General features: G+C 48.3%; 1 protein-coding gene across 5 annotated transcripts in view; it reads left to right on the plus strand.

The window, feature by feature from the left end:
- LOC119178536 (neuroligin-4, Y-linked) overlaps window positions 1-25,700 on the plus strand; it is a 523,045-nt gene that overhangs the window by 178,153 nt on the left and 319,192 nt on the right. For 3 of the 5 annotated variants that reach the window (XM_075888794.1, XM_075888769.1, XM_075888783.1), the window contains one exon: window positions 20,938-21,854. In XM_075888794.1, the coding sequence (XP_075744909.1) occupies window positions 21,383-21,854 (472 nt within the window). In that variant the 5' untranslated portion in view covers window positions 20,938-21,382. Of the gene's footprint in view, window positions 1-20,052; window positions 20,541-20,937; window positions 21,855-25,700 lie in introns of those variants that run through there. The other 2 variants (XM_075888791.1, XM_075888779.1) reach the window with 2 other exon arrangements.

Consider the following 25,700-nt stretch of genomic DNA (forward strand, 5'->3'; position numbering starts at 1 on the left):
AAATACTACAAAGTTCCTAGAATAGATAAAGAGATGATATGAATTACTGCTTTAGATTTTCACGCTCTCATTTTGTAGTATTTGTACGTCAGATAAGTTCATTGAGCTGGCTAATACAGTGCTCTGTTACATCTGCGTGAAATGATTGTTGTAGAAAGGTTCCGCCCTAAAGCACCTCAAAAGATTACGGATTGGGGACATAAATACGATTCATGAATCTTTTGCATATAGTTTGAGATTGTGATATATATTGTTACCACATATGTAATTTAGGTATGTGCACCTGTGTAGCGGGGAACATGGTGGTAGCAGAAGAGGAGGACGTTCAGATGGTGGCAAAAGCTCGCTGTTTGCACCATCATGATCCCTGCATATCCGAGATCATCTGTAGGGCAGAAGAAGCTAGACGCCTTGGTTATTTGCGCACTCTTGCTTCGCAAGACCGCTCGAAGGCACATTTTGACCGCCGACGCCGACACGTGACGTACAATCGCGGCGACCTAGTGTTGCTCTGGACACCAACTAGAAAACGCGGTTTGAGCGAGAAACTGCTGGCGCACTATGCGGGACCTTATCTTGCTGTAGACCGTATCAGTGATTTAGTTTACCGCATAGCGCGTCTTCATTCAAACGGCCGACGGTCTGCAATAACTGAACTTGTCCATGTTGCACGTTTGAAGCGCTTTATTCCTCGAGAGACTGTTTGACTCGCCCAGTGGGCCTCGCCTGCGCGGAGGGAAATGTTACCACATATGTAATTTAGGTATGTGCACCTGTGTAGCGGGGAACATGATGGTAGCAGAAGAGGAGGACGTTCAGTTGGTGGCAAAAGCTCGCTGCTGCCCGTTCACTGCGGTATACCGTCGAGTCGACCGTTACGTCTGCTTCGAATAAACCCCTCGTAGACGTAACAATATATATATATATATATATATATATATATATATATATATATATATATATATATATATAAGATCACCTTCTCCTTCCATCTTCCGATATCGCAGCTAGTGTGTTCTCTAATAAATATATATACGAGGCTCATGCCCTCGTGCCACCTTACAGGAGGGCGCAATATCTGAGTGTAAGATGTATCTTACACTCGAACTTAAACATTTCCCGTCGCTTCAGGTCGTTCAACAAGCACTTACAGGACTGAAACGAGCCTAGACGGGCTCTTAACTGCGATTTGTTACAACGAATCATCCAGGTTTGGCACTCAACTAAGATTTCAAGAGCAGCTCAAGCAAAGGGATGCGCTTTTTCGCTGTCCCGCATAGAGATAACGATAAGCCATTACTTGGTGCCTAAAAAGAAAGACTCACCCACAATACGCACTCATGTATCAGACGTCGAGTGTGTTATCGTATTCCTTGTTTCAGAGAAGGCGGCAAAGATATATATATATATATATATATATATATATATATATATATATATATATATATATATATATATATATATATATATATATATATATATATATATATATATGTGTGTGTGTGTGTGTGTGTATGTGTGTTTGTGTGTGTGTGTGTGTGTAAATTCACAGCGAATCCACGGAGTGAATAATTATGTTGATGAGTGGGGCGAAGAATCGGAGAGTTTTAACGCGCCTGTAAGAAGAAGCAGGTGTGAAAAGAAGACCCCTAATAAATTGAATGACTTCATTAGAGAGTAAACAGGAACAGTCCTTGTGTGATTTCTTATGCAAGAGGCGATATGTTATATAAGGCGTCGCTACCGACTACAGCGCTGTGCAATGGTATGTGCTCGGCAGCCGTCATAGGGAGGAAGATAAAATTAACAAGAGGTGGTGGTGGTGGTGGTGGTGGTGGTGCTGCAGCAGGTGGGGTTAGCCTGGCCTGCATGGCTGGAAATTGTTCTGCCTTAGCATCTCCTGAGTTTGCAAATTGTCACCACGTGTCAGACAGCCCAGTGTCTCACAGGAAGACCCACAAAACTCGTTGCACGTTCCTCCTAGTTGCCGTGGGTCTTTGAGGGAAAATGACGTCATCAACTGTCCGGTGCCTATGACAGCCTTTTTGCAAGGTGCGGATCATCGCTGCTCTTTGCACATAAAACTGTGGGCAAAGCCAAATGAAATGTTCAATACCCCCGAGATCACCGCAGAAACCACTGAACGGAAAAGCGTATCTCCCAGTCTTGAATGATCAGGCCGGGGTATATGCGGAGCCGGTTCTTATGAGGTACAACAGCGTCGCTTGTTCACGAGAAAGTTCATGAATTACTCATGCTTCGTGTGGAAACTTGTAGATTGCCTTGAAATGATTGCGTATCACATCTTTGTTGTTCTGGTAAGTCTTGGGAGTTCTTACTTTTGGAACCGATGTCCGTGCTTCGCATGCAAGGGCATCAGCCTTTTCATTGCCTTAAATGCCAACGTGGGATGGGATCCACTGGAACTTTATATTAAAACTCTTGCCAATTAGGTGTTTAATTAGTGCCACAGATTGACTGGTGAACTTTTCTTGAGGTAGGCCACAATGCAGTCTTTGTAGCGCCGATTTATAGTCCGTCAGCACTACAACATCTAGTGCAGAAAAGAATCGCAATTTTCGCAAAACCGCCGTGATTGCAGCGCTTTCTACCGTTGTGGACGAAACCACGTGATCCATGTGGCTCGACCATGACACGCCAAGACAGGGTATGCAGAAAGCCGCTGCGCACCTATCCGTTTGTGTGCATACTGATCCGTCGGTGTACACTTGTAGGTGGCCGCGGTACATGGTGCTCAAGTATACCAGCACAAAATATATTGCTTCCGCGGCTGGAATAGTGCGCTTCGCTGGTAGCTTGGGTACGCTGAAGTTACACGCAACATCCACAAAAGACCATGGCGGGTCCATAGGGCGCCGTTTAGGTAGTTTCAAGCCTAAATATCGAATTGTGTTCAGTGCCGCGTTGAAATGTGAGCCAGCTCTTGCTCTTAGCCACCGGAAAAGCGCCGTGCCTGCGGAGGACTCACCCAGTCTTGACAGCGGCGTCAATAAGGCCTGACACGCCTAAAGGCCTTGGGAGAGACTCGGCTTCATTGGTGACCTTCGTGTTTGAAGCCGCCTGAGGAACTCCCATCGCCAAGCGAAGACCCTTTCTGTGCACTACCTCTAGGCGTTCGAACAGGTTCGGTGATGGTGATATCAGGGGCAGCTGATAAAGTATGCGGCTTGTTATAAGCGCAGCATTCAATTTAAGCATGGACATAGGATTGTTGCCCCAACGTACCCCTGCCATGCGACGAAGAGCGTTGATCCTTTGCACTAATGCAGTGACTATACCAACAACCGCACGTCGCCATAATAGCTTGTTGTTGATAGTAATGCCCAGAGAACGGACACTTGTTGCAAAACGAATTGAGTGGCCATATTCAGCGACAGACGTGTGGGCTTCCGTCTCGCTCCCGGGAAGAGCATGAAGACCAATTTGTGTCAACAAGTGACGCTCAATGATTTAAATAACGCTCTGTGCTATCCGGGCCCACCGTCTGTGCTGGTACCCTGAGATCGGAATGCAGATGACATTGGCGTAGAGGGATATTTTAACTGCTTTCAGAGCTAAGTGTAGAGTGTCAGGAAGGCTCGCCTTGGCAGCCTTAAAAAGCAAGGGAGATAGAACACATCCTTGTGGGACGCCGAGGGAAACGCGTCTCTCTTCGCTCGTTACATTTCTAAATTTAACCCGGACACAGCGGTCTCTGAGAAATTCATGTACGAACCGAAGAGCATTTCCCGACACACCCACGGCTTGGAGCCCGTTCACGATGCCTGCCTGGAGCACACAATCTTATGCCTTGGCAACGTCCATGAAGACGGTGAGTGTCGAGAGTCCGCTGACGTGGTGGTGCTCGATGTGGCCTAATAGATCCAAAACATTGTCCAGGGCACTCAGTCGTGGGCGAAACCCCGTCATACACGATGATGATCTTCTTCCTTGTTCAAGGTACCAAGTTAAGCTTGTACATATTAATCTTTCCATCAACTTAGATACGCATGATGTAAGAGATACTGGTGGACATGATGCGAGGCTCGCAGGATCCTTTCCGGACTTTAGGACTGGCACCACGCATGCTGTCTTACAAACAACTAGGATCTCTCCCGTGCTCCAGACATGATTAAATATGTCCAAAAGGACGCTTTTTTGCTCATATAGCAGATTTCTCAGCATGATTGCTGATCAAATCAGGACCCACGGCACAGCGTCTTCTTAATTTGCTAAGTGCCATATCCAGCTCTCGAAAGGTGAATGGCGTATCCATCGTGTGAAAAAACTGGGGTGACAGAGGAATCGCCGCTCCTGCTGATCCGCCAGTTGTGTACACGTCTGCGAAATCCTCTGCAAGGGTTTGCAAATTTTTTCGTTGTTTCAAAGCGAGTTGCTTCGAATCGCCTGTGTAAGCGGATCTTCCCAGAAAGAGTATTTATCAACGTTTACGCCCCTGACAAGGATATGGGCAGTAATAAACTCTCACAGAAAGCGGCCAATTGAATTCGTGTTAATTTTTTTTGTATGGCGATGGATCGCAGCGTTTATCCTGTTATATTCGGTTTTCGCAGACGGATTTTCTTTTGTTTTTGATAGTTTCCGCTCCGTTCGTGTACGTACTGCGCAGAGGTTCTTCAATTTCAAGTCAAGAGCAGGAAAATGGTCGGGCAGTTTCAGCAACGAAGTTGCCGCTCGCTTGCTTTGCAACATATCTGCGAACAGCTCACCAGTGGATCTGTCCAACGCTTCTCTGTGGGTGTCCCAGCGTGTTACATTGCAGAATCGTTGACCAGCAGTTCGAAATCCCAGGATATTGGTGAAGATGGGGAAATGGTCGCTGCCCATCCTGTCTGGAGCCGTGGTCGATGATACCAGAAGGTCTGTGGAGTGAAGTACAAGGTCTATTGCACTCCATAAATCTGGTGGCCTGAAAAATGTAGGTTAGCCATCGTTGGCCACACATAAGTCGGCAGTATCCGCAGCTACTGGAAGTTTCTTGCCTCAAAAATCTACATTTTTGTCTCCCCAGAGTGGATGGTGCGCGTTAAAGTCACCGCCTATTAATCGAGGAGCGGGACATCGAGTGCAAAGGTCCTTTAGGAGAGCCTCTATGAAGACCTTCTTTCGTGGGCTTATGTACAACGATAACACATTCAGTTTTTGGTTCCCCAGGCACACTTGCACAGCACCGACTTCCAGTGAGTTGGAACAGAGGTCTTGCACAGGTAAGATGACATGAGACATTTCCCGCCTTATGTATATCGTTGCGCTACCATTTGCAAATGACGTAATGCTCGGGTTGCCGTGTTGGGCGTACCCTGGGAGCGTCCTTGCATTCAGGAGACCGGCTTCTGAGAGAGCTTAGATTGGTATTAGAATGTCGTGCAGGAAAAGGTTGAGTTCGCACAGACGTTTTAGAAGACCGGCGCAGTTCCACTGCATTATTAAGGGCACTTTTGAAGGACGGAATACACCAGGTGGGCAAGACATTGCCATTGTTCTACTGTGTGTATGTGGAAGCAGAGAAAAGTAACACTGTCTCTAGAGCCAGGACTGCTTCCAACATGTCCTTCGTTGAACTCGCAGGCATCTTAGCAACGTGTGAACGTAGTGCGGTGAACAGAGCGCGAATAATGTGCTCGAGGTTTTCTTGCTTTTTGCTTCCAGGTGGTACTTGAGGTGGGCTCAGTGCATCAGCATAGGTGCGCTTGGCGGACTATTTCGTGATACATTTCTCACCAGCGTTAGGCACTTGCGTTGACTCAGTACCAGCTCTTGTCGGATTTAGGCGTGGAAAATTTCCTGCATACTCATTGTCCAAACCATGCAAGTTGTGGTGCGCCGGACGTCTTCTTTATGAGCGATGGTTCGTTCACAGTCTTCGGGCCGAGGACAAACGTCTTATTTCTTCGCTGCGCAGCTGTTCGTGCTGGACATCGGCCGTATCCAGGTGGGTGGTCGCTGGCACAGTTTGCACACACAAGTTTTTCTTTACTTGTACCCGTCTTAAAGTCATGAGCCCCCCCCCCCCACAGCGCTTACACCTCTGTTCTCCACGATAGTGCTTAGCAACATGTCCAAAACGCTGACATTTAAAACAGCGTGGCGGTGTCTCCACGTAGTCTACAAGCTCGTGTCTTGTGAAGCCAAGGTTGATCTTCTCTGGGCGTTCCGAATTGGGAGCGAATGTGAGAACCATAGAGTCAGTGCGCCTTGATTCCCACTTGGAGGATGAGGTTTGGATCCGTCGTATGATTCTTCTTGCGTGGTATACTCCCTGAGGTCTCAGGTAGGTTAACAGCTCTTTGTCCGAGTACCATCTTAGGACTTCTTTTACAATGCATGTATTTTTCGTGTAGCTGTGTAATACACGAGCAGATATGGCAAGGTCGCAGATAGTGTTGGTCTCTAGAAGCCTATTAGCTTGGTGTTCTGTCTCTATATCCAAGATCAGGGCTGCCTGTGCTGTGAAATGACTCCTAACTGGGGCTCCACCGAGAATAGTTTCAATTTCAGAGTATAGGTCTATAGGGTTCACGTGCCTCAAGTCAGCTCCTTCGGATGTTGGAGCAATAAACACAGGAATGCCCACCGTCCTGTCTTTGCGATGTCGCACAAGACGGAAACCACCCCCCTCCATGCCTAGATCTGTGAGGTTCGCCACGTTGTGGTCCCCGATAACAGTTGATTCGTCCTCCGATTCAGCGCTGTGTTGTCGCTTGCAGTCAGGTATGCTTGCGCAAACCAGTTGGTGCTTCTGACCTGGTGTTCCACCTTGGAAGGTCATGGCGGCGCTCTCACTGATACTCGTTTTGGTTCTTATAGCACCATTCGATGCGGCGGGCCGCACAGCACCCGTCGGCCGCCTACACGGCAAGTACCTTTTCGAGTCGTCTGACGTCTTTACCAGTGCTGAGCTGTAATATCAACAAAAATAACGATAAATGCCGACAGAGCTACTTAGACAAGCAGAAACAGTTTCATCGTCTTCTTCTCCCCGTTTATGTTATGACTTTCATTATGTACGATGTAACATAATTTATATGTGACGTGGTTCATTGACGCTAGAAGTCAGGGAAGCTCGACAAACGTAAACCGTGAACCATCGAGGAGAAGCGGACGTCAAGCAGCGAAAATGCGGGCAAGTGGGAGCTCGAGTCTGGTGCTGCTACTGAGGCTGGTGCTTGCTTGCTTGATCGTGTCTTTCGTCGTCATCTTCACTACGTTTGCCCCCGAGGAATAGAGGAGCCATCCTGTCGACTTAATGCATTGGTAGTCTAGCCTGGTCATAATATGGCTTGATGCGAGAGACGTGGACAATTTCTCGGCCACGATGACACAAGTCGTCAGATGGTGTCAAGGGCTCTACATCGTAATTGACGGGAGAAGTCCGAGCAAGAATGCGGTAGGGGCCGTGATAACTTGGAGGATATGCCAGGTGTATTCGGTTGGGCTCAGAGCCACAGTAGGGTACCCGCTTAGAAAGTAGCATGAGGTCGGTCGTCGTCACGCTTAAGCTTCTGGTGACCTTGGTCCTCACTCGTAAAGAAACGAGCCAACTGCCGACAATCTTCTGCGTACCTGGCAATGTCGGAAATCGGACTGTACTTGCAAGCGTCAGGTGTGTATAAGAAAGCATGGTGTCTAGCATACACGATGGCTCACGTCCGTATAAAAGAAAGAACGGTGAGAATCCCGTGGTCGCTTGCGCTGCAATGTTGTACGCATATGTGACGAAAAGAAGGATGGCGTCCCAGCTTGCATGGTTGGATGTGGTGTACATCGTAAGCATATCACCGAGAGTGTAGTATATCGTTCGGTTAGGCCATTTATTTACGGTTGATACGCGGTCGTCTTGCGAACAACCATGTTAAACTGAACGAGCAAGGCTTCGACGGCTTCGAATAGAAAAACAAGCCCTCTCTCTGTCGCTCAGAAGTTCGCGGGGCGCGCCATCTCTCTCTCTCTCTCTCTCTCTCTCTATATATATATATATATATATATATATATATCATAAATTCACAGTTTATCCAAGGAGTGAATGTTGATGAATGGGGCGAGGAAGATTCGGAGGGTTTTATCGGTAACCCGTTAATTGTTCGTCCATCCGTCAATCTGTGTCTGTCTTTCTTCGCACCTGCTGAGTGAATCATCGTTTGATTGATACGTGGAGGGTTTAGCGTCCCAAAACCACCATATGATTATTAGAGACGCCGACGCCGTAGTGGAGGTCCCCAGAAATTTTGACCACCCGGGGTTCTTTAACGTGCACCCAAATGTGAGCACACGGGCTTACAGCACTTTCGCCTCAATCAAAAATGTAGCTGCCGCAGCCGGGATTCATTCCCGCGACCTGTGGGTGAGCCGAGTCATTGAAGTAGGTGGTCACGTACGAGCTATAGGGGCGACAGACCCATGGCTTTAGAGCTTTGCTCCTCAAAAAACGGCTTTTCTTCAAGCAGACAAATGAATGTGCTCACGCACGTAGAAGCAGTGGCCCTCTTATCGACCTAGTTAATTATGAAGAGCACACAATTCTCGTCATGTGATTGCAATAAACACTACGTAGAGGTTTGCGCAGCTCGGAGAAGTAGTTAGAGTGAGCGCGACATACCAGGCAAATCTCGATGCAACGCTGAAGGGAAGCGTATACGTATACAGACCCATAGGCCCGTATACATAGCTTGAACGTTTCAGCCGAACGAAATGCACGCAATAGAGCAGAGCAGCCCGGGAGTGCGGCGAGTCAGTCGGGCGGCTGCTTATGCGCCACCATCGGTTCATTAACCAGTCGTGTTCGCAGTCCGATTCCCTTGATAGTCACCAGCAGCGAAACCCCGAGTGCAACAACAAAATGACCGCGGCTGCCGTAACGCGACGCCAACGCCACATTCCTTCTACGTCCAACGCGCATTGCTGAGCATTGCGCAATCCCTATGCGTTTTGGCTAATGGCACTGGGTGTAAGAAACAAGCACAGCATTAAGCGATGAAGTCGAGCGATCTCTGACCCCCCCCCCCCCTCGTTCCGAGCTCCCCATCACGCCTTCCTCCTTCTTTATTCACGTGGTACATAACGAAGTTGGGTAACGCCGGCGCCCCTAAAGTAGGCTAACTTAAACCTTCTTGCTGGTTTGGTCGATCCTTGGTTGCGCTCACACACAAACACACACAAAGAAAAAAATGAGATATAAAAGACATAAACTCTTTTGCCCAGATTCTTGCTCGTTACCGAATTGAGCAGTTGGGACTAAGCATGCCGCCAGCAAGAACAGTTTCAACATACTAGCGGTCGTTATTAAGGAGAGCGGTGAACCTTTTGGCTACCGCAGGGTTTTTGAGGAGTCGCTCAGCAAGCGTTTGGTCAGAGCACGTGATTTCGCTTTGTCGTTTGGTAGACGTCGCTCACGCAAGTATTATGCGCAGGTACAGTGGTACACAACCGCAAGTGGTCCCAGTAGAACATTCAGTTTCACATAATAATACCTAGAGTGGAATCTGGCGCTAGTGTCTACGCGGGCTCCTTCATCGGCGCTTGTACCCACATGGGAATGATGGGAAGTACAGGCTTTGGATGTGCTTCGGATGGATCACGTTGTTGAAATTCGCGACGCTTCTTTTCCGAGTGTGATACAAAGTGATATGAAGTTATATCAAATTTAAACTTGCTTCAATTTTTTGTACGCAAACTTTATTGCAAATGGTTCTTGTGACTCGGCGGTAGAAGTGAAAGCTCGACAAATTTAACCACCAGGGTATCATTGATCTGCCATTGCGTTCTAGATTTGGCATCAAGACGTAATGAATTACTCTGTACAACATTTGAAAACAAACATTCTTGGTTTATCCTCGAAAGTACGCAATATCTATTTATCGAAATAACAGCACAGTATTAAGGGAGGAACACTTAACGTTCTGTCTACTGCGATGTAAGGTGCGTCTGTTCAAACGGTCTGCCCCCAACGCACCTCTAGTTTTGCTTTGAAGTCGAGTCAGAGGAGCGTAGCGGTGCGTCTACTTCGCGTCACCGTCATTTTGCAGTTGATTTCAACAAGTTTTGGCAAGACGCACTAACGACAAACGTGATATCGGTGCAATATCCTGCACTGGCATGGGACCCTACATTTATGCGCTGTGGTGAGTGGATGACACTTCGCTTAAAGTGCCAAACACGACTTATACAGCTCCTGCATTGCAGTAAATTGAGAGGCCTAGCAGTTTTTAGCTTCTTTAAACAACAAAGGCGCAGCATAAGTCCTTTGAACCCACCCCACTACCCACTCTACGCGAAGAACGAAACTGAAACTGCAGAAAAAGACCCGTAGACAGTTCACTGGCTAACGCGATCCAATCCGAAGCCTTTACTTCCCATAATTCCTATGAGGGCACACGATCGCAGCGCCGGATTTCTCTATAGGTGTTATTGTATGAAATTCTGTGCAGTAGAAGTTTAAATGTGAAGCTTAGAAAGCGGGTCAAGCATTCTGTTGTTTTTTTTTTCATTTTCACTGAATCGAATAAGAAAATGCAGAATTGACGCGTATTCAGATGTGGTAAGAGTTGTTTGCGCTAGCTCTGCACGGGTTGGCTAGAAACGACTCGGAGCACTCTCGAAAGAAGCGATGGTGGAGTAGAAGGCCTGCTTTCTGCACCAGGTAGAGGTTTATTTTTTTCATTTTCAATCAATACTTGCGTCGCCTTATTGACGCAATTTGCAGTTACTTAAAACACGATGTTCGTCGTTGCGTAAACGTAATTTTTCAATACGTTTAACCTTTTACATATGGTTTTGCAAGGAAGCCTAGTTCATCCGGCTCATCTCACTTTGCGATAACCATGTGTTTCGTCAACGGTCATATATTGATAGAATTTACATACATACACACATACATACATACATACATACATACACACATACATACATACATACATGCATGCATGCATGCATGCATGCATACATGCATACATACATACATACATACATACATACATACATACATACATACATACATACGTACGTACGTACGTACGTACGTACGTACGTACATGCATGCATGCATGCATGCATACATACATGCATACATACATGCATACATACATACGTACATACGTACATGCATACATACATACATACGTACATACATTACAGTGCATAGCAGGACGGGCAATAACATCCGATTTCTAGTGGAATTCAAGACCTCAGTCAGTAGTGGTGGAAATGAGCATCTTACGAGGAGAGCATTTCAGTTCTCACCGACAAAAGAAATATATCTTATACCCATGTCAGTTCGCCCCGCCGTGGTGGCCCAGGGGCTAAGCTGATCCGCAGGTTGCGGGATCGCATTCCGGCTGCGGCGGCTGCATTTCCGATGGAGGCGAAAATGCTTTAGGCCCATGTGATCAGATCTGGGTGCACGTTAAAGAACCCCAGGCGGTCGAAATATACAGAGCCCTTCACTACGGCGTCCCTCATAATCATAAGGTAGTTTTGGGACGTTAAACCCTACATATCATCATCACACATGTCAGTTCTGAGACTGAAGGTCAAAGCATACATGCTGTGATATCTAACTGCGCGTGATAGCTTAACCCAGCATATGTACTATCCGAAATCTAGATGGGAGACGGCAGATATAAACAACGTAGTGGGATAATCAGGGTTAACAGTGGAAGTGGCCCAGACTGGCTGGCCGACGTTTTGATAGGAGGTCCTTTCTTTTTCAAAGGCACCGTGTCATCCTTGGCGTGTTAGTTTTAAATGGGTTAGTGGTGACCTCAACTCCTGGTGGTGGCGCGTGTGTGGCCCTATCTTTTTCAAAGGCGCCGTGCCATCCTTGGCGTGTTAGTTTTAAAGGGGTTAATGGTGATGTCAACTCCTGGTGGTGGCGTGTGTCCCTGTCGAGACAACGTAGTGGGATAATCACGGGTAACAGTGGTAATGCCTCAGACTGGCTGGCCGATGTTTCGATAGAAGGATCTATGTTTTTCAAAGGCACCGTGTCATCCTTGGCGTTGTTACGACCGGCCCTGGGGAGCCAAGCAGGAAGAGTTTGGGGGAGAACCGGTTCTTGACCGACGGTGTCGTCCACCCCCACCTCCCCATTCGGGTTCCTCCTCGCCGGGAGAGCTCCGGGGTCTGCTGTGCGTTCGTGACCATGTTTGGTAACATTTTAGGGCGCCGTGACCATATATGGACCTCGTGTTAGGTTGTGCCACTCCATGTGTTGTGAGGTGTGTTTCCCCCTCTCTCGTGGCCGAGGTGCCGGAGACACCGTATTGGCTGACGATGCGGACGGGGCGCCCAGTGTCAACGGCGCGGCGCTATAAAATGCCGAAGACGTTTTGTATCACACGCACTCTTCTCTCTTTGGGTCAGTTGACCACTTCTCCACATGTAAATAAATCTCTGTTGTTCGTTCGGGCGCTTCTTCTCGCTGAATTGTTGGGCGATGGATCCTGCGACGGGGCCAGCTACCGAAAACGAGACCGGCAGGACCCGGAGTCACAAAAACTGGATGGCAGCGGCGGGATGCCGATAACCCCGAATGCGACCACTGGACGGAGTGAGCCCGAAGTTCAACAACGGGACGACAGGAGAAGGAGGACACGAGCTCATCGACTTCCAGAGGGAATCGAACGGCACTTCTGAGAGGCACGACGCCGGAGACATGACGGCGAACTGGGTGAGTGCCGGCTTGCTCTGTTAAATTTTACCAGGCATTTACTCTATGTGTTAAGTAAAAGCTGGTAGAGAGGGTCTGTCTTGGTCATTGGGTTAACAGGTAACTTGCGTCAGGCAGAAATTGTGTGATAGCTTGGTTAAGCTCTTTCTGTCAGTGGCGTCAAGGTTAACAGTGACAGGGCAGGATTCCGTGTAAGAGCTTTTGAAGCTTTATTTGTAGACTAAGTTAACGGAAAACTTGAGGCAAGGCAGGTATCTAGAGCTGTCGTTGCCGTCAAGGTTAATTAGTTGCAGGACAGGAATCTTTGTGGAACAGACACAGCGGTACTGGAGGCAGCCATGAATCTGAAATCCCTGCGAAAGTCCATGTTGTTGCTTCTTGCAAGGGAGTTGAATCTGGAGGTGTCGGACTCTCAAAGAAAGCCAGAGCTGATAGAGGCGATTCTCGCATTGGGGGCGGAGGATGACGAGCTGTCAGAATGTGTCGAGGAGATTCAGGAGAGGCAAGCGGCAGAGGCCGAAAGAAAGGCGGCCGCGGCCGAGGCCGAAAGAAAGGCGGCCGCGGCCGAGGCCGAAAGGAAAGCGACAGAAGCCGAGGCAGATAAGCTGCGAAAGCACGAGCTTGAAATGAAGCGCCTCGAGCTAGAGATTAGCCATAATAGTAGAACAGGAGGCAGCGAGGCATCCGGTACCGCAGAGCGGGTCAGGTTCAAAATGACGGACCTAATGAGATCGTACAAGCTAGGGGAGGACATTGGGCTGTTTCTCGTCAACTTTGAGAGAACTTGTGAAAGGCAAGGTTTCAGCCAGGATACGTGGCCTCAACGCTTGTTGTCCCTACTTCCGGGGGAGGCCTCAGAAGTAATCGCGCACCTCACGAAAGAGGAGGCTGACGAGTACAGTGAGGTAAAGTCGAGCATTCTCAAGAAATACAGGTTGTCAGCGGAAGGTTTCAGACAAAAATTTCGCAACGCCGTAAAAGAGAACAATGATTCATACCCGGAGTTTGCTTACAAGTTAATGGCCAACATGGGGGAGTGGCTCAAAGAGGCAAAGGCGTATGGGAATCATGACAAGGTGCTCGAGTGTATCGGTCTGGAACAATTCTATCAAAGGTTACCAGAAAAGGTGAGGTTCTGGGTGCAGGATAGACCGGACGTGAACACAGTAACGAAAGCCGCAGAGCTCGCTGAAGAATTCGTTACGCGCCGCGCCCTCGGGGCGAACAGCGAGCCTAAAAGGGAAAAATTCCTACTACCGAATAAGGCGCCGTTTAGAAAACAACCGACAAGTCTCGCACAAAAGGGTGAGGAAAACAATTCATCTAACCATGGGGCGTCGGCAGAGGCAAGCAAAAGGAAATTTGAGCCGAGAAAACCGGCTGCTTGTTTCAATTGTCACGAAACAGGGCACTTCGCGAAACACTGCCCGAAAGAAAAGGTGGCCTTTTTATCTATAAATGAAGCCGACGAGAACATGAAGTTGTTAGAGCCCTTTATGTACGACCTTACCGTCAACGGCAAGCAGTGTCGGGTTCTTAGAGACTCCGCAGCCACTATGGACGTAGTTCATCCGTCTTTTGTTCAGTCCGGACAGTATTCAGGAGACTGTGCCTGAAATAGACAAGCCGTAGAAGCAAACAGTCAGTGCCTCCCCGTAGCTAAAGTTGTCCTTAAAGGCGCATTTGGTACGTTGGAAACGGAAGCCGCGGTATCGCCATATCTACCCCCTCAGTATCCTTACTTATTTTCAAATAAGTCAGATCAAATGCTGAAGGAGAAAGGTCTAACGTTGGGAGAAGGCATAGTGCAGGCACTGACTAGATCGAAGGCACGTGCGCTGGCTGCAAGAGCAACATTCACTGAGGCAAACAAGCCTCAAATCGACAACGGGCCTGGTTGCGAGTTGGACACCACGGTAACAAATCGACTTGTGCGAGAACAAGCTGCAGAAGCCGTAGTCGCGGAAGCAACCATTCCTAAAGGCGACGATGAACCTCCTCCCGAATTGGAAGGGGTCAATTACGCCTCGTTGACCAAGCAAATATAAAATGCCGTTGCTCCCAAGCCGATTCCTGGTAGTACAGAGGATAGCACAGCGGGTGACACATTCCAGGTACTAGGAAATACAAAAGAGTTGTGTGTCATGCCAACTTCGGATAATTTCAGTCGGCTGCTGCAGGTGAGTCCCGCTTCATTAATAACCGAACAAAAGGGGGGACCCGACGCTTAAGCAATTCCAGGACAGTTCGAAAGAGGGAATCGCCAAACGAAATGTGAGATTCCAAGAGAGGAGCGGCATACTCTATCGAAAATATCTAGATAGGCGAGGAGTAGAGTTTGACCAGGTAGTCGTACCTCAGGCGTATCGTCAGGATTTGCTTAGTTTGGTGCATGGAGAATCATGGTCAGGTCACTTAGGCGTAAAGAAGACGAAAAATTGTCTTTTACAGGAATACTACTGGCCGGGATGCTTTAAAGATGTAGAGAGGTTTGTAAAATCTTGTGATGTGTGTCAGCGAGTGGGTAAGCCGGGAGATAAGGTGAAATTTCCAATGAAGCTGGTACCCGTAATCACGGAGCCCTTTCGTCGGTTGGTAATTGACACAGTAGGTCCTTTGCCCAAGACAACTTCAGGCTACCGTCACATCCTGACCTTAATCTGCCCAGCTACTTAATTTCCAGAGGCGGTCCCGCTAAAAGAGCTAAGTTCCGTCGAAGTAGTGAACGCACTTCTGTCCGTGTTTGCCCGGGTAGGCTTTCCTGCCGAGATGCAATCAGACCAGGGCACCATTTTCACGAGTGCCTTAACGACAACCTTTCTAGAGCGGTGTGGCGTGAAATTACTGCATAGTTCAGTCTACCATCCGCAGTCGAACTCGATAGAAAAGCTTCACTCCGTGATGAAGCGAGTGTTAAGAGCCTTATGTTTTGAACGGAAAACTGACTGGGAAATGTGCTTACCTGCAACGATGTTTACACTAAGAACTGCACCACATGAGACAACAGGGTTTACGCCAGCGGAACTTGTTTACGGCCGCAGACTGCGGTCTCCTCTTCGTATGCTGAGAGAGTCGTGGGAAGGTCAGGGTGATGATCCTGTAGTAGTGGAATATGTCCTCACCTTATTAGATCGTCTAACAAAAGCCCAAGAACTGACCGAGAGTGCGATGACCAAAGCACAGCAGAAGGCTAAGCTTTACTACGATCGGACCGCTAAAGCACGACACTTTGCTGTAGGAGACAGGGTCATGTTGTTGAGGCCCTCCCAAAAGAATAAGCTTGAAGTGCAATGGGTCGGCCCGGCCGAGGTTACTCGAAAATTGTCTGACACCAACTATGTGGTAAAATTACCAGGAAGTCGTAAGGCACACCAGGTGTATCATAGCAACTTACTCAAACCCTACAACGAGAGGGAAGCCATCGTGAACATGACTTTAAATGTTCCGGAAGAGGTTCCGGCAGAAACTCCTGAATTAGCTCCCGAATCGGACGAAGTCCCGATCGAGAAAAGAGTTGAGGACTTAGTATCAAAGTCACAACTAACAACGAAGTAGAAGCAGGAATTGCGTGGTCTTTTGACCGAGTTTCAGGACAGATTTGTAAGCGAGCCAGGCCGGACATCCGTCCTCACTCATGACATAGAGCTTACCTCGTCGGCACCGGTAAGATCTAAGACGTATCGGGTGTCACCTCGCCGGCTTGAGCTAATAAAAGCAGAGGTTAACAGGATGCTGGAATTGGGTGTGATTGAGCCGTGTGAAAGTGATTACACTTCCCCGTTAATTCTCGTGGAGGTACCCGGCAAAGATCCGCGTCCTTGCGTAGACTATCGTAAGTTAAACCTCATCACCAAGGATCAGACATACCCAATTCCCCACATTGAGGAACGCGTCGAGAGGGTAAGCAGCGCGCAATTTATCTCAACGCTAGACCTAGTGAGAGGTTACTGGTAGGTGCCGCTCACCGAGAGGGCGAGCCGGTATGCTGCATTTATTTCACCATTGGGGACATTCCGCCCTAAAGTGCTGAGTTTCGGCCTAAAGAACGCGCCTTACTGTTTTTCCAACTTAATGGATAAAGTTTTACGTGGTCAAGAGGATTTCGCATTGCCTTACTTGGACGACGTCGCCGTGTTTTCCTCGTCCTGGCCAGAACACTTGACGCATTTGAGAGCAGTACTGACACGCCTACGCAAAGCAGGTTTAACGGTAAAGGCGCCCAAGTGTCAGCTAGCACAAGCAGAGGTACTCTATCTCGGGCATGTTATCGGTCGAGGGCATCGCCGTCCCTCTGAAATGAAAGTGGCAGCTATCCGAGACTTTCCCCAGCCCCGAACGAAAACCGATATTTGGGCTTTTCTTGGAATAGCTGGTTACTATCGTAAGTACATCCCTAGATATTCCGACATTGCCAGCACCCTTACTGACGCGTTGCGCAAGACCAAGCCCCAAATGGTCGACTGGGATGAGGAGAAAGAAAAGGCTTTCGGCGTTTTGAAAGCGGCCTTGTCGAGCCAACCTTTGCTTAGTTCACCGGACTACTCGAGGCCTTTCATAGTCCAATGCGACGCTAGTGATAGAGGCATGGGGGCAGTTCTTAGTCAAAGGGATGAGGGGGATCAAGAGCATCCCGTCCTATATGTTAGCCGGAAACTCACCCTTCGCGAGCAGGTTTACAGCGCTAGCGAAAAGGAATGTGCGTGCTTGGTTTGGGCAGTCCAGAAACTGGCTTGTTATATTGCCGGAAGCAACTTCATTGTGGAAGTGGACCACTTTCCTCTCACCTGGCTACAGACCATGTCCTCTAAGAACGACCGCCTGCTGCGTTGGAGCCTCGTTTTGCAACAATATACGTTTGAAATACGCTACAAAAGGGGTGTACTCCATGGCAACGCTGATGGCTTAAGTCGATGCCCCTGACGCGAGAGGATGTCTCGAGAACTCTGGCATTTTTTTTCCTGACCTAGACAAGAGCTAGTGATTGTTTTTTTTTTACTCTTTTAGGTGTACTTGTTTGAAAACGTTGAAGACACGGCTATCCAGGGTTTCGGGTTCGGTGTGCTTCCAGTGTTGTTGTTTTGTGTCACCTTAAAGTGTGAGTAACATTTTGAATAAATTGTGTATTTCCTTTATTATCAGTTAAAGGGGAAAATTGCCTGGTGGAGTTTGGCGGAATTGTCCGACGCTCACCGGCTGAGTAGTTGTGTTTTCATGTGCGTATGTGATGTCTGTTGAGCCCTCAATGAAGCAGGTGTTGCCCTCTACTTCATCAAAGACGGTCGTCACCAAACCGACTGCCGGCGCTGATCTCTCCGGAGAGTGGCTGCAAACCTCAGCCCATCGAGATCTTCACCCCCGCCCCCCCCCCCCCGCGCGAGAGACTGTTACGACCGGCCCTGGGGAGCCAAGCAGGAAGAGTTTGGGGGAGAACCGGTTCTTGACCGACGGTGTCGTCCACCCCCACCTCCCCATTCGGGTTCCTCCTCGCCGGGAGAGCTCTGGGGTCTGCTGTGCGTTCGTGACCATGTTTGGTAACATTTTAGGGCGCCGTGACCATATATGGACCTCGTGTTAGGTTGTGCCACTCCATGTGTTGTGAGGTGTGTTTCCCCCTCTCTCGTGGCCGAGGTGCCGGAGACACCGTATTGGCTGACGATGCGGACGGGGCGCCCAGTGTCAACGGCGCGGCGCTATAAAATGCCGAAGACGTTTCGTATCACACGCACTCTTCTCTCTTTGGGTCAGTTGACCACTTCTCCACATGTAAATAAATCTCTGTTGTTCGTTCGGGCGCTTCTTCTCGCTGAATTGTTGGACGATGGATCCTGCGACGAGGCCAGCTACCGAAAACGAGACCGGCAGGACCCGGAGTCACAACAGCGTGTTAGTTTTAAATGGGTTAGTGGTGACGTCAACTTCTGGTGGTGGCGCATGTGACGGACCTATCTTTTTCAAAGGCGCCGTGTCATCTTTGGCGTGTTAATTTTAAAGGGGTTAGTTGACCACTTAACCCCTTTAAAACTAACATGCAAAGGATGACATGGCGCCTTTGAAAACGATAGTTCCTCATATTGAAATATCGGCCAGCTAGTTTGAGGCACTTCCACGGTTAACCCTGAGTTCCCCTATGTACTATAGTACGACGTGGTTCGAGCTGGTTACGCAAGCTGGTTAAGAGGCAAGTAAAATGCACAGCAACGTTAAGCTTTCAACGTGGCGACCTGTTTATAGCAGGTCTATACTTTTAATGCTCATAGCAAAAATAGAAGCAGGTGAACGACCACTGTTGTATGTAGTAAGCGGCTGGTCGTATTAAGGCATCCCAAAAAAGAGTTCAGAAGAATAAAATGAAAGCGTTGCATAGTAGAGGAGCTTCGGTGGAAATAGAGGCAGGCCCCACAGCAAGGTCTGCCAGCCAAATTATCTTCAATGTCTCGCACTTAGCCCCCAGAAAACGAGCTCGCATTTTGCACTGTAGTACGAGCTGCTTGCGCGGGCGCACGCTGGAACAGTCCTGAATGTAATACTCTGATGGCCGTTGAAAAAAAAAAAGAGTGGTGCTAATGGGTCACTGGAGAACCCCGCAAGTGTGCGTGCCCCGCTTCTCTTTATGCATGGGATAGTCTCACTTCTTTTGGAGGCGGATTAGCGGCACGCCTATTTTGCCCGCTGTCGTTTATCTCCGACACTGCATATTGAGCAAAAAGAGGGGCGCTTTCGGTTTCTCACTGTGGCACCTACTTTCCAACACATGGTTTTCTACAACTTTACAAAATGAAAGTGTGCGCCTGTCCAGAGCCTTCTTTTTGTGCCATCGTCACCCGTTGAGTGATAGCACGCCGTTTGTCTCGTCTCCTTTTCACTCCTTAACGTTGCTCCCTTGAAGCCCTGCGCCCCTCTTTCTATGGGGACCGAAGATGCCAGGGAGTGAAGTGACAGTGAACGTGCTCCGAGGGAAGGTAGCCATCGCGTCGGGGCAGCGTGTGCCGCCAGCTCTTTAGAAAATACTTGCCCCCTCACGCTGCCTCTTGCATGCCGACGCTGGCGAAGACGGCGACGAGGGAGGTGAGGTTTGCGCATGAGCCGTGTGCCTGGAGTCTCCTTCGCTTCCTCACGACAAGCGCGTCGAGCGGCGCAACTGTGTGGCGGGAGGAGAAGAGGCAGGGGGAGAGGGGATGCTGCCATTGGGAAGCGGACGGGAGCTCCTCTTTTATCCTCTCTCCGTGCTTTCCCTTTTCGGAGGAGCGAGACTCCCTCGGCTCCCGTAAAAAGAGATCGAGGTAAGGGGAGTTGAGTAAGGGGAGCCCCCCTGCGGCCTTCTGCGCAGCGAGCGGCGGCGGCCGACGGCGGGAGAGGAAAGGAGGCCGTGAGGGGTCTGGCGGCGACTCGCTGGCGCTCCGCACTCGGACGAGGCGCCGCCAGAGGCGTTTTGTCGGGACCCGCCGAGGTGTGTGTGTGTGCTCCTGCCAACCGCGGCTCCTCGTTGTCGTGGAATTCGTAACTCGAGCGGTGTTCGCGCCTCCCAACCGCTTCATATATTTTCATTGGAAATCTTTGATTCGTGTCGCGGCAAGCAATCGCGCCTACCCAGAGTGTAACGTAATTTGGTTAGCCGGACGCGGTTCGCGTGACGCGTTCCTGCGGTGCCCTCTCTGGATCAGTACACCGTGCATCGGCTGTTGCCACCGTGGATCCTCGCATACCACAAGTGTGCACCGGAAGATTATGTAAATCTTGGTGGAGACGGCGTCGTGGTGGTGTGATTTGGAAAGCACGATGCGCTACATGACTGTGGTCGCCGGGAAATGCGATATCGGCACCGGACGACACTGGGCCTGATAGGATAACTTAATTGGTAATGTGATGTGCTTTATATAATTTCGTTGCGACATTCTTCATGCTTGCTTCTTCATAATCTTGGCGTGACTTTTTGTGATCACTGTAAAATAACTCGTGTACGTTTGTGACAGTCTTTCCTGTACTGATGTTCAGGTAGTCTTATTTTCTATTCTTTTTGGCAATTTAGTTAAAAACACAGGTCTGTTTCAGCAAGTTATACTTTTTATGATACAACAAAAAAACTCTCGCAGGAATGAAATGATAGGTTGTGTTGTAATCTTAAAGATGTTACTACGAATATAACGCAAGTTCATTTTACACTCATGTTGCGTTTGTCTGAACGATTGCTCTTGGTAAATGTGAGTAAAATGAGCCATATTAATTTCGGAACAACTCTTTCTCCTATTGAATAGGCTTCCTCATAATGGAAGACAGCGACCTTCATCGGTTTTCGTTCAAGTCAGCCTGGTCCTCATCTTTCCCGTGGACTCGATGTGCGGCACCAGTGCAGCCGTTCGACCACATGTAGAGCCGTATGCCAACGAGATCAGCACCTGCGAATGTTTAACGCAATATGGCGCCTAAAGAACATTACAGGCTCTCAGCAAGTCACCACGACCGACGACTTCTTCGCTGTCTGAAGTCAATTTGTGCTTTTGCGGCCGTGCCACCTTGACAGAGCCCACAAAAAGCAGTAGAAAGGCATCCGAACGTCGCCGTAGCTTCCGCGAAGGACGTGACTAATAGCTTATTATCGCCGATAGTAAAGCTGGCTGATGTAAATTGACAAAGGGAAACACCCCAGTCGAAGTTTTTCATACCGTATAGGACAAACGGAACGTGATAAGGAAAGCCGTCATGTGCCTGACGACGTGGGTTCGTGTTTGGCTCACGTTGTCGCTGCTGGTGCTGGCTTCTGCGGCGGGTGCAGCCGACGCCACACCGACCTCTACAAGTCGTCCCAGCCCCCGGGTGGTGCGGACAAAATACGGCCAGTTGCGAGGCAAGCTCATCACGCTGGTATCTCGGTTCGGCACGCACTTGCCACCCGTGGAAGCGTTCATGGGCGTTCCGTATGTGAGCCCACCGCTGGGCACGCTGCGCTTCATGCCACCGGTGAACTCGCCGCACTGGGACGACGTGCGTGCAGCGGATACACCTGGCCCGGCGTGCCCGCAGCGGCTGCCGGAGTTTCTGCGCAACGAGTCGTCGCCCGCCGGGGTTCGCATGCCGCCCGGCCGGCTCGAACAGCTGCGCAGGCTGGCGCGAGCCGCCTTGCTCAACACAAGCGAGGACTGCTTGCATCTCAACATCTACACCCCAGCGTCAGGTGAGTCGCACCCCTCCCGGGTTCACACTTCGCGTGTGGTCGTCTTCGACTTGGTGGTACAGATTTTAAATGTGGCTGGTTCGACACAGGCCGCGGTGGCACGCATTTCGATGAAGGCGAAATGCGAGAGGCCCGCATAGTGCGCGACATCGTTGCACCTTAAAGAACACCGGACGCTCAAAACGTCCGGAGCTACACACTATGGTGTGCCTCATTATAATATCGCGGTTTTGGCATGCCAAACACCATTATCATTAGTTCTTATATGCTGTGGCTATCTGGCTTCTTCTTGTTTGTGGAACATTGTTGGTTGCGGTACACATATTCAAGTGATGGCTGGACTTTTCTTGCCTAACGTGGGAAATATTTGTACTCAGCTGTACGACAGTTTATATTCTATTATTTCCGCTGTACAGTCGATTTATTTATCCTCCTGTGAATATAAGATCAAATTAGGTTTTGTATTCCTAACATTGGTTTACGAACATTCTAGCGTATTCGCCAGTTCTTATTTGTGCTTGTAAAGCTCGAATAAAGTCAATTGTTCGTTTCGGTAAACCAGCATTTTGTATACAGCAACCTGAGAGTGTACGTGTATACAGGCGCATGTATTTGCCGTAACCCAAGTATGTTATAACGTCACTCAGTTATCGTTCTTTGGAAGCATAATTTTTGGCTTTCTTCGAAGGCTTACCCCACCTTTAGTGGCACAGTCTGTGCTGTCTAAACGCGCCGTCTATACGACAGGCCCCGCATACCTACACTTGGATCCGCGTGGTTGAAGCCTCCAGGGAGCTGCTTAGCGCTTGAATGCGGTTCATGCTCCTCCGCTTCAGTTTCGTGCAGTAAATGTAGGCAAGCCGTTGTCTTGTATTCCAACAGCCCTCTGTAGTAATGCTAATGCTAGCCACTTGACCGCCTGCTCAGATTTCTGCTTGGAGAACGGGTTTTCTTTACTTGCGGCCAGGTATATTCCATGTGGCTGTTCGGCGCAATAATATTGATTGATATGTGGGGTTTAACGTTTCGGCGCATTAAAGACGACAGGAAAAGCTTTTCTTAGATGACGTACATACATCTGGAGAGTGTGCTTACATAAAGCTTGGGACCTATTTAGTTAGAATATCGAAAGGAATACAGAAGCAAAGAGCATCTAAGTGGGAAAATAAATCCAGATAGTGCTGAACTATATACATCGCAGCGCCACCCACGTCGTTCCGTTGAAATTGTGCCGGGACATCGTGGAGTCTTGGAGCGATCAAAAAAAGGCCTGTTCACCCTTAGCGTTCCCGCTTATTGCGTCCATATGGCCTCTAGGGGAAGCAGAAATTATGAGAAATCACTTTGTGGAGCGATTTCACTGCGATACGAAACGTGCATAAGGTTAGTTCACCCGACATTATGCAAAATTCATCCTTTCTATAACGAAATGTACGCATTGATGTTAGATGTCCGTGGAATGGCTTCCACTTGATAAAGTTGAGAGGCTGATAACTGACAGGCATAAAAGAACGTAATTTACTGTCGTCAACTGAAAAGTAAAGAATGTTTGAAGTAAATGAAATAAAACTTCATTGCTATGAAAGAATTGTTGTAATAGCTCTAAATCCTAATATAAAAGCTTTCATTTTTTAAGCAAGAACGTGCCTGGGACCCTGCAGTTTCACTAATAATAATAATAATAATAATAATAATAATAATAATAATAATAATAAATGATTACGAGGTGCCTTTTGCAGTGGTATACATGGCAATGAAATTAAGAATTGTGAAAATGCTTTATTCTCAGAGGCTAGAAACGACGTTTAGGCAGGCCACCATGCACGCTTCAAAATAAATGTAGACAAACTGGCGTGATTTACATAATCAGATTTTGGATATTTTGTTGATGCAAAAGCGCGGAGCTGTGAACACATTTAAGAAACACCTACATACGAGTAGTGTGTTACAACATTTATGTGCCATGTCAGAAGTTATCGTCAGGAGTTTTTGTCTGCCTTTGCGAATGTTTTGCTGCTTCATTGTTTGCTTGTCGAAATCTAATTGTCTCGTCATATATATCGCCGCCGAATGACTTACAGTATCTTTGCCACAATGCGCATTTTATGGGGCACCCTTCACAAACGCTACAAAGTCTACTTTGTCGCCCCGCTGCGGTGGTCTAGTGGCTAAGGTACTCGGCTGCTGACCGCAGGTTGCGGGTTTGAATCCCGGCTGCGGCGGCTGCATTTGCGATGGAGGCGGAAATGTTGTAGGCCCGTGTGCTCAGATTTGGGTGCACGTTAAAGAAGCCCAGGTGGTCGAAATTTCCGGAGCCCTCCACTACGGCGTCTCTCATAATCATATGGTAGTTTTGGGACGTTAAACCCCATATATCAATCAAAGTTTACTTTGTCGTTAAATAAATAGTCAAAGGCTTTCTCAATCTTATCGAGACAACTACCGCAACCTGGATAATCACAGGTACGTGGCACTAGGAAACTGAAGTGTGAGTGCTTTTTAAACTTCTTATCTCCTTAGGCTTTTTAGTCTGCGCGTGTACATTTTAGTTCATTCTCTTCCAATACAATTCGCCCTTTTCCTCTCTCATACAATATCCTTCGAGATTTTTATACGCGTCGTCCCGTGTCGTTCGTGGCCCTGTGTTGTGGTTTCGCCATGCTTTCTTCAAACATGAACCCTTAGAAGGTTTGAAACTGGCACTCGCGCACGCAGCTAAATCGCAGGCCGCTTTGAGTGTCGCAGGGTGGCCCGTGCTTTGTGCCAAATTTTGTAAGCGCCCTGCGCTCTTGTCGTAGGCTGTTCATCTCGCTTGTTTATTCCATTGTGGAGTTTGGATACCTTCAAGTGACCCACGATACTACACAACATTCGGCTGCGATGGGCGAGAATATCGAGCAGCGTTGCTTAGGAAGCTCTCGCTTCAGGTTAAGTTCGTGCTGGCGACGACAGAGGCCGCCACGAGTCCCACGCCAAGATTCCGTGGAGCAACGTGCCGGATTTGTATCGGCGCCGCCAGCCGGCGAAACTAGGGCGCAAATTTGCACGAACTCGTAGCAGTGATCATACAGGGCATGAAATACAGTTTCCTTGCAATTGTTACTGAAAAATGCTCGTCAGGCTGTGTACAGTCTGGTAGCAACAAATTATCTTCAACATGTGAACTAGCGCAGAACCGTGAAGTTGAGTAATACCGGCACGAAAACATGATTACGTTTGCATTTATTCAAAATATATTTTAGATGCGTTTCTCTTGAATAATCACTCACAAAAAGCTGAACTGGTTGTAACTAATCTTTTCACTTAAACTTTCCTCATAGAAAGCTCACAGTAGTGCCTATATTAGCAGCTTTGTTTGCAGGCGGGAGATAACAATAGGTGCAAATCAAAAAACAAATACGTAGTAGTTGTCGAAGAGGCAAGAATTGAAGGACATAGAAAGAAAGGAACATCTAAACTTGGTTTTGGGCAGCTTTGTGCTATTTACGTGCCAAAAAATAGAGAATGAAATGAGAGAGAGAGAGAGAAATAATTAAAAAAACATGTAGTTAAATGATTGGCGATTTCCATGCATAGTACTATGTAGCTACAGACGAACAATTATGTCAGTTGCCACCAAGTATTACGTAAAGGGCTCCATGGCTTAAGTTTTGGAGCAAAAAGCACATTTTTTTTTTTTTTTTCGCAAAAGACGTGTTATCACATCCGCTCAAGACGGTCTGCAGGCTTCCCAGCAGTTACAGGAATCCCGTTGAGCTTCCTGTGCGAAAATAGCTCGCGCAGGCACTCAAGCGTTGTCGCATCGGCAGCCACGACGTGGTGGTGGTAGTGGTTAGAAGAGGAAGA

This window comes from Rhipicephalus microplus, chromosome 1, assembly GCF_043290135.1.
Source record: "Rhipicephalus microplus isolate Deutch F79 chromosome 1, USDA_Rmic, whole genome shotgun sequence".
Classification (NCBI taxonomy): domain Eukaryota; kingdom Metazoa; phylum Arthropoda; class Arachnida; order Ixodida; family Ixodidae; genus Rhipicephalus; species Rhipicephalus microplus.